Source organism: Chiloscyllium plagiosum, chromosome 12, assembly GCF_004010195.1.
Source record: "Chiloscyllium plagiosum isolate BGI_BamShark_2017 chromosome 12, ASM401019v2, whole genome shotgun sequence".
Taxonomy (NCBI): Eukaryota; Metazoa; Chordata; class Chondrichthyes; order Orectolobiformes; family Hemiscylliidae; genus Chiloscyllium; species Chiloscyllium plagiosum.
Window position 1 is genome coordinate 47,178,819 of NC_057721.1, and position 14,642 is coordinate 47,193,460.

At 38.9% G+C, this 14,642-nt stretch overlaps 1 protein-coding gene across 1 annotated transcript in view; it reads left to right on the forward strand.

Annotated features, from left to right (window-relative positions):
* The window catches only part of LOC122555210 (importin subunit alpha-5), a 70,769-nt gene that overhangs the window by 51,255 nt on the left and 4,872 nt on the right, over window positions 1–14,642 (forward strand). The window contains exons 8-13 of the mRNA XM_043700970.1: window positions 538–637; window positions 1,936–2,099; window positions 5,122–5,200; window positions 7,078–7,203; window positions 8,085–8,212; window positions 13,313–13,491. Coding sequence (XP_043556905.1) covers window positions 538–637; window positions 1,936–2,099; window positions 5,122–5,200; window positions 7,078–7,203; window positions 8,085–8,212; window positions 13,313–13,491 — 776 coding nt within the window. The remainder of the gene's footprint in view (window positions 1–537; window positions 638–1,935; window positions 2,100–5,121; window positions 5,201–7,077; window positions 7,204–8,084; window positions 8,213–13,312; window positions 13,492–14,642) is intronic.

Genomic DNA, 14,642 nt, shown 5'->3' on the forward strand with positions numbered 1-14,642 from the left:
GTTTGCCAACCTCCAGTCTTCTGGCACCTCACCTGTGACTATCGTTGATACAAATATCTCAGCAAGAGGCCCAGCAATCACTTCTCTAGCTTCCCACAGAGTTCTCGGGTACACCTGATCAGGTCCTGGGGATTTATCCAACTTTAACCGTTTCAAGACATCCAGGACTTCCTCCTTTGTGTAATCTGGACATTTTGCAAGATGTCGCCATTTATTTCCCTACAGTCTATATCTTCCATATCCTTTTCCATAGTAAATACTGATGCAAAATATTCATTTAGTATCTTACAAGGTTGTGTTTTTAAACTGCAGCTTTCCAATCACTGGTCAGTGTCAAGATTTTAATCTCCATCTCTAGTAGTACTGATTCTTAATCAATCAACTTTGCCAAACTGATCAGGGAAAAACTACCTTTCTAGAAGTATTTACATAATGATTACCATATGTTCTGATTTTAAAGATGAAGAAAGACTTTTCAGATGTGCATTTCTGTACTTAAAATTATTTTAATGTTAATTATTTGTTTTAAATGCTTAGGCTGCTATCAAAACCTAACCGATTGACAATGACTAGGAATGCTGTTTGGGCATTGTCAAACCTCTGTAGAGGGAAGAATCCTCCTCCAGAATTTTCAAAGGTAGTATCCATCCAGTGACGCTGCAGTATACTTTGTTCTTTTGGGAGTGAAAATTATGATTTAGAGAACGATATTTCAATTCTATAAGCTGATAATCTTGTTCAAACAGTTTACATCTATAGGATGCTTGTTAAAATCTACTGACAAGTAGCCTTTTACTGTTGTTTTTAAGGAGTAAATTTGCAAATATGCAAGCAATCAATATAGAGCACTCTTCAAGAATGAAATAGATCATTGGCATAAATTGTTTGTATACATATCCAGAGTAATGTACCAGTTCATACCCAAAGCTCACCATGTGATTAAATGTTGAACCTTTGTGGAATTAGATTCTCTAAAGGAAAGTCCAAGAGTGAGACAACTTGACTTGTGAATCAAACCAATCAGTTCTGATGACCACTGATTTTCTGCCTCTGCTTTTGTATTGTGAAATGATGAAAGAGTGAAGTTTGAATATTTTATTTAATACTATGTAGTTTTGAGAGTTTGTTCTGAGCTCCAGTGAACAAGACCATGGAGTGTCATCACATAATTGATCCTACGAAAGCAACATTTGTAAATGATACTGGGAATCTGAAATCAAAATAGAACATGTTAAAATACCCAGTACATCGGGCAAGATCAGAAACAAAAGCAAAAAATTAACATTTCAACAACCTTGAATCCACTAATACCAGGGTTTCACCTCTGATGTAGGAGGGAGCACTGAATGAAATCCAGTGAGAAAGGGAAGGTAAAATTGGATGCATCTGCTGTACTCAATAACTGGCCAGTAAGTGACATCAAGAGACTTGGGAATCAATGTTACTGGGTAAATCAAAATTATTGGGCAATATAGGAAGACTTGCATGGACAATTAAAGGAAGCACATCCTAAAAAGCCTTCTCTTTTTAAAAGTTGGAGAATCAATAACCCAGTGATGCTATTATAGAATTTTATTTGATCGTGAAAACACAATTATATTGGAATGCAGTGAAGAGGAACACGAAATAATTTTCATGTATTCAATACTCACTACCTAAATATTGATTTTTATAAAATATTACATTCCGAGAACAAAATATTTGACAAATCACCCAAAGTACATGAGTTTTACCAGAGAACATTGCATTAAAGCAGCTAAGATATCTTAAAATTAGTTAGAAAGCTGCAAGTTTTGTGCCAGTTCTATATTTTTTTCAGTAGGCATTTAATTTTATTTTGTTCAGTCTCTGAAATGATATTGTCAGCACGATAACACCTTACCCAGGAGAATACAGATAAGCTGTATATTGAATTCTATTGTATTTCTTTCCTAGGTATCTCCCTGTCTCAGTGTTGTGTCCTGGCTGCTATTCCTCAATGACATAGACGTTCTGGCTGATGCCTGCTGGGCTTTGTCGTATTTATCAGATGGGCCCAATGATAAAATCCAAGCAGTAATAGACTCAGGAGTTTGCAGAAGATTAGTGGAACTATTGATGCAAGTTATTTTTTAACTCTTAATTTTAATTCTTTGGCTAGGAATGTCTTTCTTTATATCTGTTTATCGTACAATCATACTCCTCTGATAATTTTGAACTGCTAAATAGATGAAAAATCACTCTTTGTAGAAGCATAATGTTTTTGTAGAAACCAGTTTCCTTCCAATGTATTCCCTATCCAGTTTCTGAAGGTAGTGGCTCTCCTGGGTTCAGTTCTGCACACTGTATCGCAGCCTTCTCATGGTTACTGCTTTTCACGTTTGTGCTTAGATCAGTGAAGTTTGGCATACTACTTTGCAAGAAGGCTTAATACGAGTACAAGTACCATTATAGATTGTTCAAATAACTTACAAATAAAATGTGTTTTCAAATCCCTATCAAAGTAACTGGTTCATGGATCAGATTCTGGAGGCTTAAGTTATTCCTTTGGCAACAAAATAATTAAACCAAACCTTGTGTTTATACACAACAGCAAAGTACCACAGATGCTGGGTTTCTGGGGAAAAAAACATGCTGGCAATACTCAGTTAAGGGCAGCATCTGTAGAAAGAAACTAACACTTCAGGGTTAGAACTTTTTCGTAGTTCTGATGTTTCAGGTCATAATGACCTTTTTTTATATTAACTGTTTCTCAAAGAATATTTGTAAGTAACCGCTTCAGACATGTTTTGACATCTCTGGAGCAGGTGGGACTTGAACCCAGGTTTTCTGGCACAGAGGTAGAGACACTGCCAGTATGGCATAATAACCCTCTGTACTACAAAATGTTCTGGTTGAGATCCAAGCCTCTTCTCTTGTTGCAGCTATTTTATAACTTTTTTGGTTTTTTTTTTTGCCCCTCAAGCTTTTAACTGGCATTCACAACAGAATAGCTTCCAGAAGCGAACAGAGTTTCCTTTTAAATGAAACTTGCACCTTCTATAGATGTTATGGCATTAGTAATGGTGCAACATTACTGGTATGAAGCACTGGTTGTCATTGGGTGTATATGCCAGATTTTTTTTATCATAATAAATCAATAGGCACCAATGTTAGAAGGATTCTGAAATGCAAGAATTGTTTCAAGAGAATTAGAAGCCAGTACAGAGGAACCTCGATCATCTGAATGAGATGGGTGGGTACTATTTTGTTTGGATTATTGATTTTATTCGGTTGATCGATTCAATACCTTTCCTCTGGGGCTTGGAGTTTTCTATTAAGTCTGCTCCCTGTTCAGACTAGGCAGCAGCACACTGCATGCAAGGCCCTGCCCCACCCACCCCAACCCCATACAACACTGCCCCCCGTCCGCCCCTTCTCTGGGGCAGCGGGACTGGACACCCACAACAAGACTGTTGTTACTACTGTCTTTTTGGGGGGTGAGTCTACAAATAACGCACACGCGCACACACACCTTTTTAATGCAACTTTTTAACAGGTTCCACCTTTGCCCTGTACAGGACAATGTTGGAAAGATTATCTGGGGAAGGGGTGTTTTGGATACATGTCTGTGTAGAACTCCAGGGAAAGTGTGGGGAGGGAGAGAGAGCGTGTGGGAGGTGAATCGTTTAGAGACTGTGCCTGCGCTCCCATCAGTCCAGGACTGTTCCCGACAGCACTTTTAATCACTGTAAACAAAACACTGTTGGACACAAGTCTTTGATATAATGTTTCTGTCTGGATCACTGTCTCCTTCGGATAATCTGATTTTCGGATAATTGGTATTCAGAAAATTGAGGGTTCCTCTGTATTTCTGTCCATTTACTAATAATGCTGAAGCGTGTGAGACAAATCCTCTAACATGTTGAATAGATAAATCAAAAAAACGTATCCTGTTCCAAAGAGAAATGAGCTCAATTTCTTTCTATTTTCAAGTTTAAGCAAGAAAGATAACCCATTTTAACTCTATTCTGCAACTGCATCTATGCAGAATGAATGCAATCTGATTTAACAAGTTGCCCTGTTTTACACCATTTCTCACCAGCTGTGTTGCAGACAATCTAATCATTTTTAATCTAAATTACATGCCATCAGGTATGGATATTGTTGAAAGTGTCAAGTTTGCATTTCAGTAATAGCTAGCTATTATTTGTCAATATCATTACTGTCTTGTTGAAGCAGCTACACCTACTCAGCAATCTCTGCTCCCAGTTAGTGATTCCCTCCAATTCCTGTTTGTGTCAGCAAGGTAATTAAGTCAGTCTGAGTGTTTGAAAGTGAATCAATCTGTTCATTTTTAGTGGCCAGAAAATAATTTCACGTTTCTGTTTCTCGTTCATATATTGCATCACTTTTAAAGAGTTCCAACTTCTTCCTTAATCATGCTTTAAATATTAAAAATGTTCAATGTTGCACTTATGCAGATACCAGACTGGAAATGGACATGTTAGATTTTGGGAGTTCATCAAAGTTAGCTAAAACGGGCAAACATCAGTTTGTAAGAAATTTTCAGATTTTAAAGTTTTTAAAGAAGTAAAAGTTCAGCTATAATTAGTCTGACAAAAAGTACAATGGCTCACCAATAGCAGAGAACAACAAACAGGCTACTGGTGTAGAATGTGTCTGTCTTATTAAAACTGTGAAGGCAGCATCCTCCCCTTGCCTAAGCTAAGATGGTTAACTGCCATCTTATTTTTCCCCCTCCATTTGAAAGCTAGTTGTCATTCCTTTTACCACCAAAACATGCTATTTCCCCAAACGTCTTATTGATATTAGGATAATGTGGTGCTCAATAAATATTATGACTTTTTTCCTTTGCCAGTGATCTTTGTTGCACAGGAAACTAAATATGAAATACTAAAAGAATTCCACTTCAAAGGGGAACCCAATTTCCAACATGTGCCTCATTACAATTAGATTTGTTCTAACATCTGTCTATATTACAATTCCCAGTACACATCCCTTAGAAAAACTAGTTACAACCTTTTACATAGTACAAATAAACTTTTGTGCTTTAGATGATCAGTCAGTGTCTCAGTATGAAAGCAAAACTTTAAAGCGTTTTGATTTGGTAACTTTTTTCTCCATGTGTTTTTCTAACAGGCACTGTGACTATAAGGTGATATCACCAGCTTTACGCGCAGTAGGGAACATTGTAACAGGCGATGACATACAGACTCAGGTATGTGGAGGAAAGTGAAATGAGCAAACATCAATGAAATATATTGTAGGGATAATTCAGACTTGTTAAACAAAATGTAAGCAGAATGATGAAGGGTATGAATATATCAATGAATATTGCTATTTTCATGCAATTGATAAAATGCTAAACATTATAGCACCTCTTGCACAAAAATGTTTCAGTAATAGTGACAGGTGTAATCATTTGTAATATGTTTGAATCTTTGAATTAACACTCCAATACCTTTCAGAATTTATTGCGATCCGATTAACCAATCCGAATTGAGTCCCTCAAAATAGTGGGATGTAAATGTTTAACAAGGGTTTAAAATGGGATATAACATGACTTGTTTTACAGTAAAGGCTCATATCTATGACAGGAGGCAAGTATCAGTTCATTTCAAGCAAAAGAGCTGGCAATCACAAACAGCTTTCTCTTTTTCTACTTCACTTCAGTGTTCAAATGTTTTTGAGTGACTTTAACCCCTCGACTGTTTGATTGGAGTCAGAATTCAGAGTCATCTTTCATTGCCTACTGCTCTGAACCCTCCTACGTCTTGTTCTTTTGTACCCCTTTCAAGGGTGGATACTTGGATAAATTATTGACCTTTATTGGCCTATAAAAGTTTACTTTATTTCAAGCTACGCTTTGAGGTGTTGTTTTTTATATAAACTTTGCATTGAAAACCCTACCATCTTTAATATAATCACATGCTTTTGCGGTTTTTGTACATACTTTCTGGCCTTAGTCAATTCCTCTTACCTCATCTTCACTTCATCATCCTATCTCAAGCATCCCTCCCTGACCAGACTCGTCACTCCCGTTAACATATCCTCTTCAGTCTCAAGCTAATTCACAGAAATTTCAATGGCAGTTCTGTTCCACTGTCAGTTATTTATGAAGCTCAAGACTAGCTAGGAGAAAGTGAGGACTGGAAATCGGAGTTGAAAAATGTGGTGCTGCAAAAGCACAGCCAGTCAAACAGCATCTGAGGAGCAGGAGAGTCAACATTTCGAGCATGAGCTGTTCATCAGGAATGAAGAGCTTGTGCTCAACGTCAACTCTTCTGCTCCTCTGCTGTCTGACTGGCTGTGCTTTTCCAACACCACACTTTTCGACTCTCGATTAGCTAACAAACTATTTGTAATGGCCACTCAGTTCACCAGTTCTTTTTCCTTATCAAGGTGGTGTGTTCACTTAAGTCTAACTCTACATCAAGATTAATGAACTAACCTATTTCAGCAAGCATCTTAAGTAAGGTTAAATGAGAAAACTTGCACAGTTATGTACTGTGATTAAGTATTTGCTAGTTGCTTTGCCATGAGATTTAGTGTCAGTGGAACCCTTATTAAGATAGCCAACTTCTCCAAAAACTAATTACCTACTTAGCCTGCCTTCTATAGAAGTGAAACCTTAAGCAGTTTCAAGTAACATGAAACTTGGACAAAGGGTCAGGATAGTGCTCATTTCAAGCTGATTTGATCTATACGAAGCACGTTTCTAACATGGATTTCAAAGTGGGCAAAAGCATGTTAAAGACCTGGGACAGAGTGGGAAAGGAAGGCATACAGAAGTAGAGGGTGCATGTCAGGTTTGTTATATCCTGAAGATTATTGGAATGCTGGTACACTTGAGTTCAACTTTACAGTACCGACTGTTGTTTCATTTCACACGTTTGCATGGTCAATGAGATTTTAAAATAGTCTCTTTTTGATCTCCAATCACTTCATTCTAGTGCACCTTGGACTGAGATCAACATCCAGTCACCAAACTTAATGTCTCTGTTTATGTTCGTGCATATCTAAACCACTTGTCTTGATTTAAGTAGTATTTTACGTGAATAATTAATGATTTATTTTCTTTTTTTTGTCCCCTAGGTAATTTTAAATTGCTCTGCTTTACAGAGTTTATTGCACTTATTGAGCAGCCCTAAAGAATCAATCAAAAAGGAAGCATGTTGGACTATATCCAATATTACAGCAGGCAACAGAGCACAGATACAGGTATGCTTCAAGCTGTCGCATATATCAATTACTAAACTCTACATTTTTCTCTCTCCAGTGGTATTTGCTTTAACAATGTATATCTTCTGGTGTCAACTGCATACCATGACGAAGTTTTGTCAGATAATGGGTTATCACTTGTAGAGTTGCAAGCTTGGAAAACACCCTTCGGTCCATCTCATTCACTCCAACCAGACATCCCAATCTGACCTGATCCAATTTCCCAGCATTTGGCCCATGTATCTCTCAAACCCTATGTGTTCATATACCCATCCAGTTGCCTTTTAAATGTTAAACTTTACCTGCTTCCTTCTCCTCTGGCAGCTCATTCCATACATGCACCATCCTTTTCATGAAAAAGTTACTCAGTTTCCTTTTAAATCTCCCCCGCCCCCCCCCCCCACCTGCCCCCTTGCGGAAAAGACCTTGTCTATGCACCCTATCCATGCTCCTCACGAATTTATAAATCTCTATAACTTCACCCCTCAGCCTCCACTCCAAGGTTACAAACCTATTCAGTCTATCGCTGTAGCTCAAACTCTCCAATTCCAGCTACATCCTTGTAAATCATTTTTGCACCTTAATGTTTAACAACATCCCTCCAATTGAAGGGTAACCAGAATTGTATGCAATATTCTAAAAGTGATCTCACCAACCTCCTGTCCAGCCATAATATGTTGTCCCAATTCCTATCCTCAATGTTCTGATGAATGAAGGCAGGCATGCCAAGCACTGCTGTCACCACCTTGTCTACCTGTGACAAATGGTGGTTCTCTAAAGTTTAAAATATTGTACTTGCATAGGAAAGGTAAGTTTATAACTTTACTGGTAGAAAAGGTTTTAAAAAGTTTTATTCAAACTTTTGTCCATAACATTTGCAGGCTGTGATAGATGCCGATATCTTCCCTGTCCTAATAACTATCCTACAGACAGCAGAATTCCGGACAAGGAAAGAAGCTGCTTGGGCCATCACCAATGCAACGTCAGGTGGAACTCCTGAACAGATCAAGTAAGACTTCATCCTGTATAGAATTTCTGATTTGGTTCATGGATGGGCATTATCTAGTATTTCAACATGTATCTGTTCTTTAAATGTCCCCTACTAATTTGCTAGGCCACCTGTCCAATTTTCATGTGGTCTGTTCTTTTTATGCCTTCTATTTGGTTTGGGATTGTCACTGCAGCTTCCTTTATACTACATATACATTTCCAATTACATCCTATACCAACTTTCAGTTTTCTTTCCTCTGCTACTGCTCAGGCTTACTGTTTTTCTTCATTTGCGTATGTCCTTTATGCTTTGGAGAATCAATTATATTTGGAGTCAACTGTTAGTTTAAGTTTTGAGTCCAGGGCGGCATTTTTCATTAGGTATCTTTGTTCTGCTCCCAAATTTTGGCAATGCCTGACCCTGATCTAGACCTGGAGAGTAAATGTTTATAAGAAGAAATGATGGACAAACATGATTTAAGGGACCAAGCATCTGAAACTGAATAAGTAAATGGAGATACAATATGTGACAAAGGAAGAGACAAATAAAATTTGTCTTTAATAAAATATATCTTTTGAAGGGGTGAATGACAATAGACATGGATTTCTATATTTACAATTTCCAAATATCCTGTTGTGTGGTTCTGTTCGCCGAGCTGGGAATTTGTGTTGCAGACATTTTGTCCCCTGTCTAGGTGACATCCTCAGTGCTTGGGAGCCTCCTGTGAAGCGTTCTGTGGTGTTTCCTCCGGCATTTATAGTGGTTTGAATCTGCAGATTTGAAGCAGCAGATTCAAACCACTATAAATGCCGGAGGAAAGATCACAGAAGCGCTTCACAGGAGGCTCCCAAGCACTGAGGATGTCACCGAGACAGGGGACGAAACGTCTGCAACACAAATTCCCAGCTCGGTGAACAGAACCACAACAACGAGCACCCGAGCTACAAATCTTTTCACAAACTTTGAATTCCAAATATTCTTTTCAGTGTGCCTTTGTCCTTCTAGGTAGTAGAGGTTGTTAGTTTGAAAGGTGCTGCCTAGGAGCCTTGGTGAGTTGCTGCAATCCATCTTGTAGATCAGTACTTCTCAACCTGTGCGATGCTTTCCACTGGTGGGATACTAAGACCATTTGGTGAGACCCCAAGGATCAGTATTCTTGCCTTTGAAATATAACCACAGGCAAAGTCATACAGCATGGAAAACAGACGCTTTGGACCAACTAGTCCATGCCAACCATGTTCCCAAACTAAACTAGTCCCACTTGCCTGCACTTGGTCCATGTCCCTCCAAACCTTTCCTGTTCCAATCTGAATGTCTTTTAAATGTTATAACTCTGCCTGCATCTATCATTTCCTCTGGCAGTTCACTCCACAGATGAGACACTTCTTAGAAAAATAAAGTTACCTCTTAAGTCCTCCTTTTAATCTTTCTCCTCTCATCTTAAAAATAGTTTTGAATTCCCCTACCTTCAGATAAGACCCTTGGTATTCATCTTTGTATGCTCCTGATTTTATAAACCTCTATAAGGTCACTCTCAACCTCTTATGCTCCATTGGAAACAAAAAAGTCCCAGCCCATCACTATAACTCAAACCATCCATTCCTGGCAACATCCTGGTAAATCTTTTCTGAACCGTCTCCATTTTAATAATACCCTTCCTACAGCAGGACAACTAGAACTATAAACAGTACTCTAACAATGGCCTCACCAATGTCTTGTACAACTTCAACATGACATCCCAACTCCTATACTTTCTGGTCTGAGCAATGAAGACAAGTGTGCTAAATGCCACCTTAACCACTCTATTTATCTTTGTTGCAAATTTCAAAGAGTTATGTACTTGAACTCCTCGGTCTCTGTGTTCAACAACCAGAGCCCTATCATTAATTGTGTACGTCCTACCCTTGTTTGTTTTAACAAAGTGCAATACCTTGCATTTATCTAAATTAAAATCCGTCTGCCACTCTGCCCTCTAACTCAATCGATTTAAGACTCCTCTGTAATCTTAGATAACCACCTTTACTGTCAACTACACTACCACTTTTGGTGTTGTCCGCAAACGTACTAACCATGTCTCCTGTATTTTCATCCAAATCGTTGATATAAATGACAACCAAAAATGGACCCAGTGCAGATCCTTGCACTGGTCACAGGCATCCAGTCCAAAAAGCAACTCTCACCACCTCCCTCTATCTCCCAGTATCACCTTATTAATGGCTAATTTATTGTTTTGTTTTTTTACAATATAGCAATAAAATGTATTTATTGGCAAAATCATGACAACTTTTCATGTCCTTAAAAATTTCCATTAATCACATATATAATACTCTGCATGGAAATGTAAGAGTACCTTCAGTGGAAAAGGTGGAGTTTTGTTTTCATCATGAAGTTGCAGATCTTTTGACAAAAGTTGTTGATTTATACATCAAAAGAAGGGGGTGTGGGGGGGGGGGGGGGTATTAGGTATGTTATACTATCCACTAATTATAGCGATACCGAGCACAAAAGTCATTGTTCAGGACCAATAATCTCGGTCCTAGTACATTGTAATAGGAGTTCCTCATGGTAGTCTTGTACATCCAGTGATTTTTCAATGGCTTCAATAATGACCTTCACTCCCTTATTAGGTCAGAAGGGGGAGATTTTTACTCATTGCATAATGTTCAGTTTCATGCCCAACTCCTCCAATAATGAAGCAGTCAGTATGCAGCAAGATCTGGGCAATGTCCGGGTTTGGGTTGATAAGTACCAAATTAAATTTGTGCCACTGTAGTATCCAGCAATTGCTATTTCAAACAAGAAAATTTTAACCAATTCCCTTGGATATTTAAAGGCATTACTATCACTGAATCCCCAAGATTAAACATCTGAGGGTTAACATTGACCAGAAAGTGAACTAGACAAACCAAGAAATACTGTGGCTATAAAAACAGGTCAGAGGCTGGGAGTTCTGCAGTGTGTAACTGTCTTAACTCCCTAAGCCTATCTACCATCTATAAGCACAAGTTGACCTCTTTCTTAAATGGGTGCAGTCACAACGGCAATCTAAAGTAGAAACGATCCAGATCAAAGTAGCCGACTGACTGACTGACTTGCCTTGAAGATTCACTCCCCCCTCCTCCAGTACAAAGTAGCAGAGCAGTGTACACCATCCACAATGTACCCTACAGGAAGTCTCCTAATCTGCTGCAAAAGTACTTTCCAACTAGAAATACAAGGCTATCAGAATAATTGAATCTCTGCCACCTGCATATTTCTCTCATGATATGCTATTACAAGCTGTCCCTTTACTGTTGCTGAGTCAAAGTTCTGGGGTGCACTCTAGGAGCTGGAATTTAGACCGAGCTCTGCCTTCTGACATTTGGCTAAAAATCCAATCAGAATCTTGAAGTCCTGTCGCAAACAGTAGGAATAACCATGGAAACAAAGTGTGTACAGTAAACCTTTTACTAACCAGCACCTACAGGACAGGAGTGTGCCGATTGATGAAATCTTCCAGGTAGTCAAGGTATGCGCAATCGCAGTAAATCCTGACCAAGCAAAGCTTTGAGACATCAATTTCCCTAAAAGAAAATTAAGGAAGTATTGAAGTTTTTACAATGTAAAAACACAGTTAAGGAATAGAAAGATAATGCAGGAGTATACACATCACTGTTAGACTCTATTTACAGCATAAATGCCAAGATATACTGGTATATTTAAGGTATATCTTTGTCGTTTGTTCAAGACTGCTGACTGATAAGGTGCCAATTAAAACAAATTGCTGCATATTATTTGGATCTACTGCTTTATCAAGGCACATTGTAGGGTGGCAGGGTGACCAAAAGCCTGATGAAGTAATATTCGGCTACAATTATATTAATGCCAAAGCACTGGAAAAAGTTCTGAAGAGTCATACAAGATCAAACATTAACTCTATTTCTGTCTTCACAGATATTGTTAGAAATCTCAACACCAGGTTATAGTCCAACAGGTTTATTTTGGAAGCATTAGCTTTCGGAGCGCTGTTCCTTCATTAGGTAGCTGTGGAATAGGATCGTAACCTGGTTTTGTGATTTTTAAAATTGTACACCCTAGTCCAACACCTCCACGTCATTCATAGCTATTGCCAGACCTGGGTTTCTGCAGTGTTGTACTTCAGATTTTGAGCATCTGCAGTAGTTTGCCTTTGTATCTATTCCTTGTCCTATTTCTTTTTTTTTCCCTGTGCGGTTGTATATTAAAATGAGATAGCAAGACCAAGTTTAGGTCATGTTTGATAATGTATTGAACTTGCGTTGTCCCATATCATTTCTTAACTTAAGTTTAGCTTAACTTCAAATATTACAAACTTAGTTGTGAAATGCAATCGCTGTTTCCATTTTACACAGAATAAGGTACTAAAAGGAGCAGATGTATGATAGTTCATCTGTTTTGATATTGGTTATTGATTGGGGCATTAGGATAGCTAACTGAAAATGTTTAACATCTACCTGGTCATCTAACAGGACCTTGGTTTAACATGCCATTCATATGCCATTACCTCTAATAATGCAAAACTTCTCAAATACTGTACTAAAATGTTAGCCTAGATTGTACCCTTTTTAAGCCTTGTAGGAAATAGAGTAGACAGATTGTAGTCTGTTCATAGAACTCGCTATGAATGCTTTCAAAATATAGCCTGGATCCAGTTATGAGATCCTTTTTCAGGTGCTAATTAAATTAATGATTTAACATTGACTCATCTGTTGATGACCAGGGTGGAGAATAGACTCATGGAAGGTGGGGATGGGGGGAGGGTCGTGCGGTGCAGTGGCAGTATCTGAACCTCTGAGCCAGGAGGCCTAGGTTCAAGTTCTACCTGCTCTAGAGGTGTGTGTGTGATTGCATCTATGAGCAGGTTGATTGGGTAATATTTTTGTTTGAGTCTCGCGTTGTTTTCCCAAGAAATGTGTACTCTGAGTATATGAAAGCTTCAATGTCACGCGGGTATGTGATACAAGACTCTCATTTTTCAAGGAAATCTGGACTGTGCATCCTAGTCATGAACCTGTAAATTATCAAATAATACAGAGCTTGTAACAGTATTTTACATGTATCAATCTATTACGTTTTTGCCCCTTCTATAATCTTCCTCAGATATATAGTGGAATTGGGCTGCATTAAACCATTATGCGACTTGCTGACTGTTATGGATGCAAAGATCGTTCAAGTGTCATTGAATGGTTTGGAGAATATCCTTAGACTGGGTGAGCAAGAAGCTAAACAAAATGGAACAGGAATAAATCCATACTGTGCTCTAATAGAAGAGGCCTATGGTGAGCTGATAAGAATTATTCAAGTTCTTATGTGTTTAGTTAACAGAAAATAAGTTGCATAGACGCTTGCTGCTTTTTTTGTGTGTAATTACAGGAAGTGCATTGAAATGTTTCATAATCATAGAGATGTATAGCATGGAAACAGACCCTTTGGTCCAACCCGTCCATGCCAACCAGATATCCCAACCCAGTCGAGTCCTACCTGCCAGCACCTGGCCCATATCTCTCCAAACCCCTCCTATTCATATACCCATCCAAATGCCTCTTAAATATTGCAATTGCACCAGCCTCCATCACTTCCTCTGGCAGCTCATTCCATACATCTTTCCCCTCTCAGCCTAAAACCTATGCCCTCTGGTTCTGGACTCCCCAACCCCAGGGAAAAGACTCTGCCTATTTACCCTATCCATGCCCCTCATAATTTTGTAAACCTGTAGAAGGTCACCCCTCAGCCTCAGACACTCCATGGAAAACAGCCCCAGCCTGTTCAGCCTCTCCCTATAGCTCAAATCCTCCAATCATGACGACATCCTTGTAAATCTTTTCTGGACCCTTTCAAGTTTCACAACATCTTTCGGATAGGAAGGAGACCAGAATTGCATGCAGTATTCCAACAGTGGTCTAACCAATGTTCTGTACAGCCGCAATGTGACCTCCCAACTCCTGTACTCAACACTCTGACCAATAAAGGAAAGCATACCAAATGTCGCCTTCACTATCCTATCTACCTGCGACTCCACTTTCAAGGAGCAATGAATCTGCACTCCAAGGTCTCTTTGTTCAGCAACACTCCCTAGGACCTTTCCATTAAGTGTACAAGTCCTGCTAAGATTTGCTTTCCCAAAATGCAGCACCTCTCATTTATCTGAATTAAACTCCATTTGCCACTTCTCAGCCCATTGGCCCATCTGGTCAAGATCCTGTTGTAATCTGAGGTAACCTTCGCTGTCCAGTACACCGCCAATTTTGGTGTCATCTGCAAACTTACTAACTGTACCTCTTATGCTCGCATCCAAATCATTTATATAAATGGCAAAAAGTAGAGGACCCAGCACTGATCCTTGTGGCACTCCACTGGTCACAGGCCTCCAGTCTGAAAAACAACCCTCTGCCACCACCCTCTGTCTTCTACCTTTTGAGCCAGTTCTGTA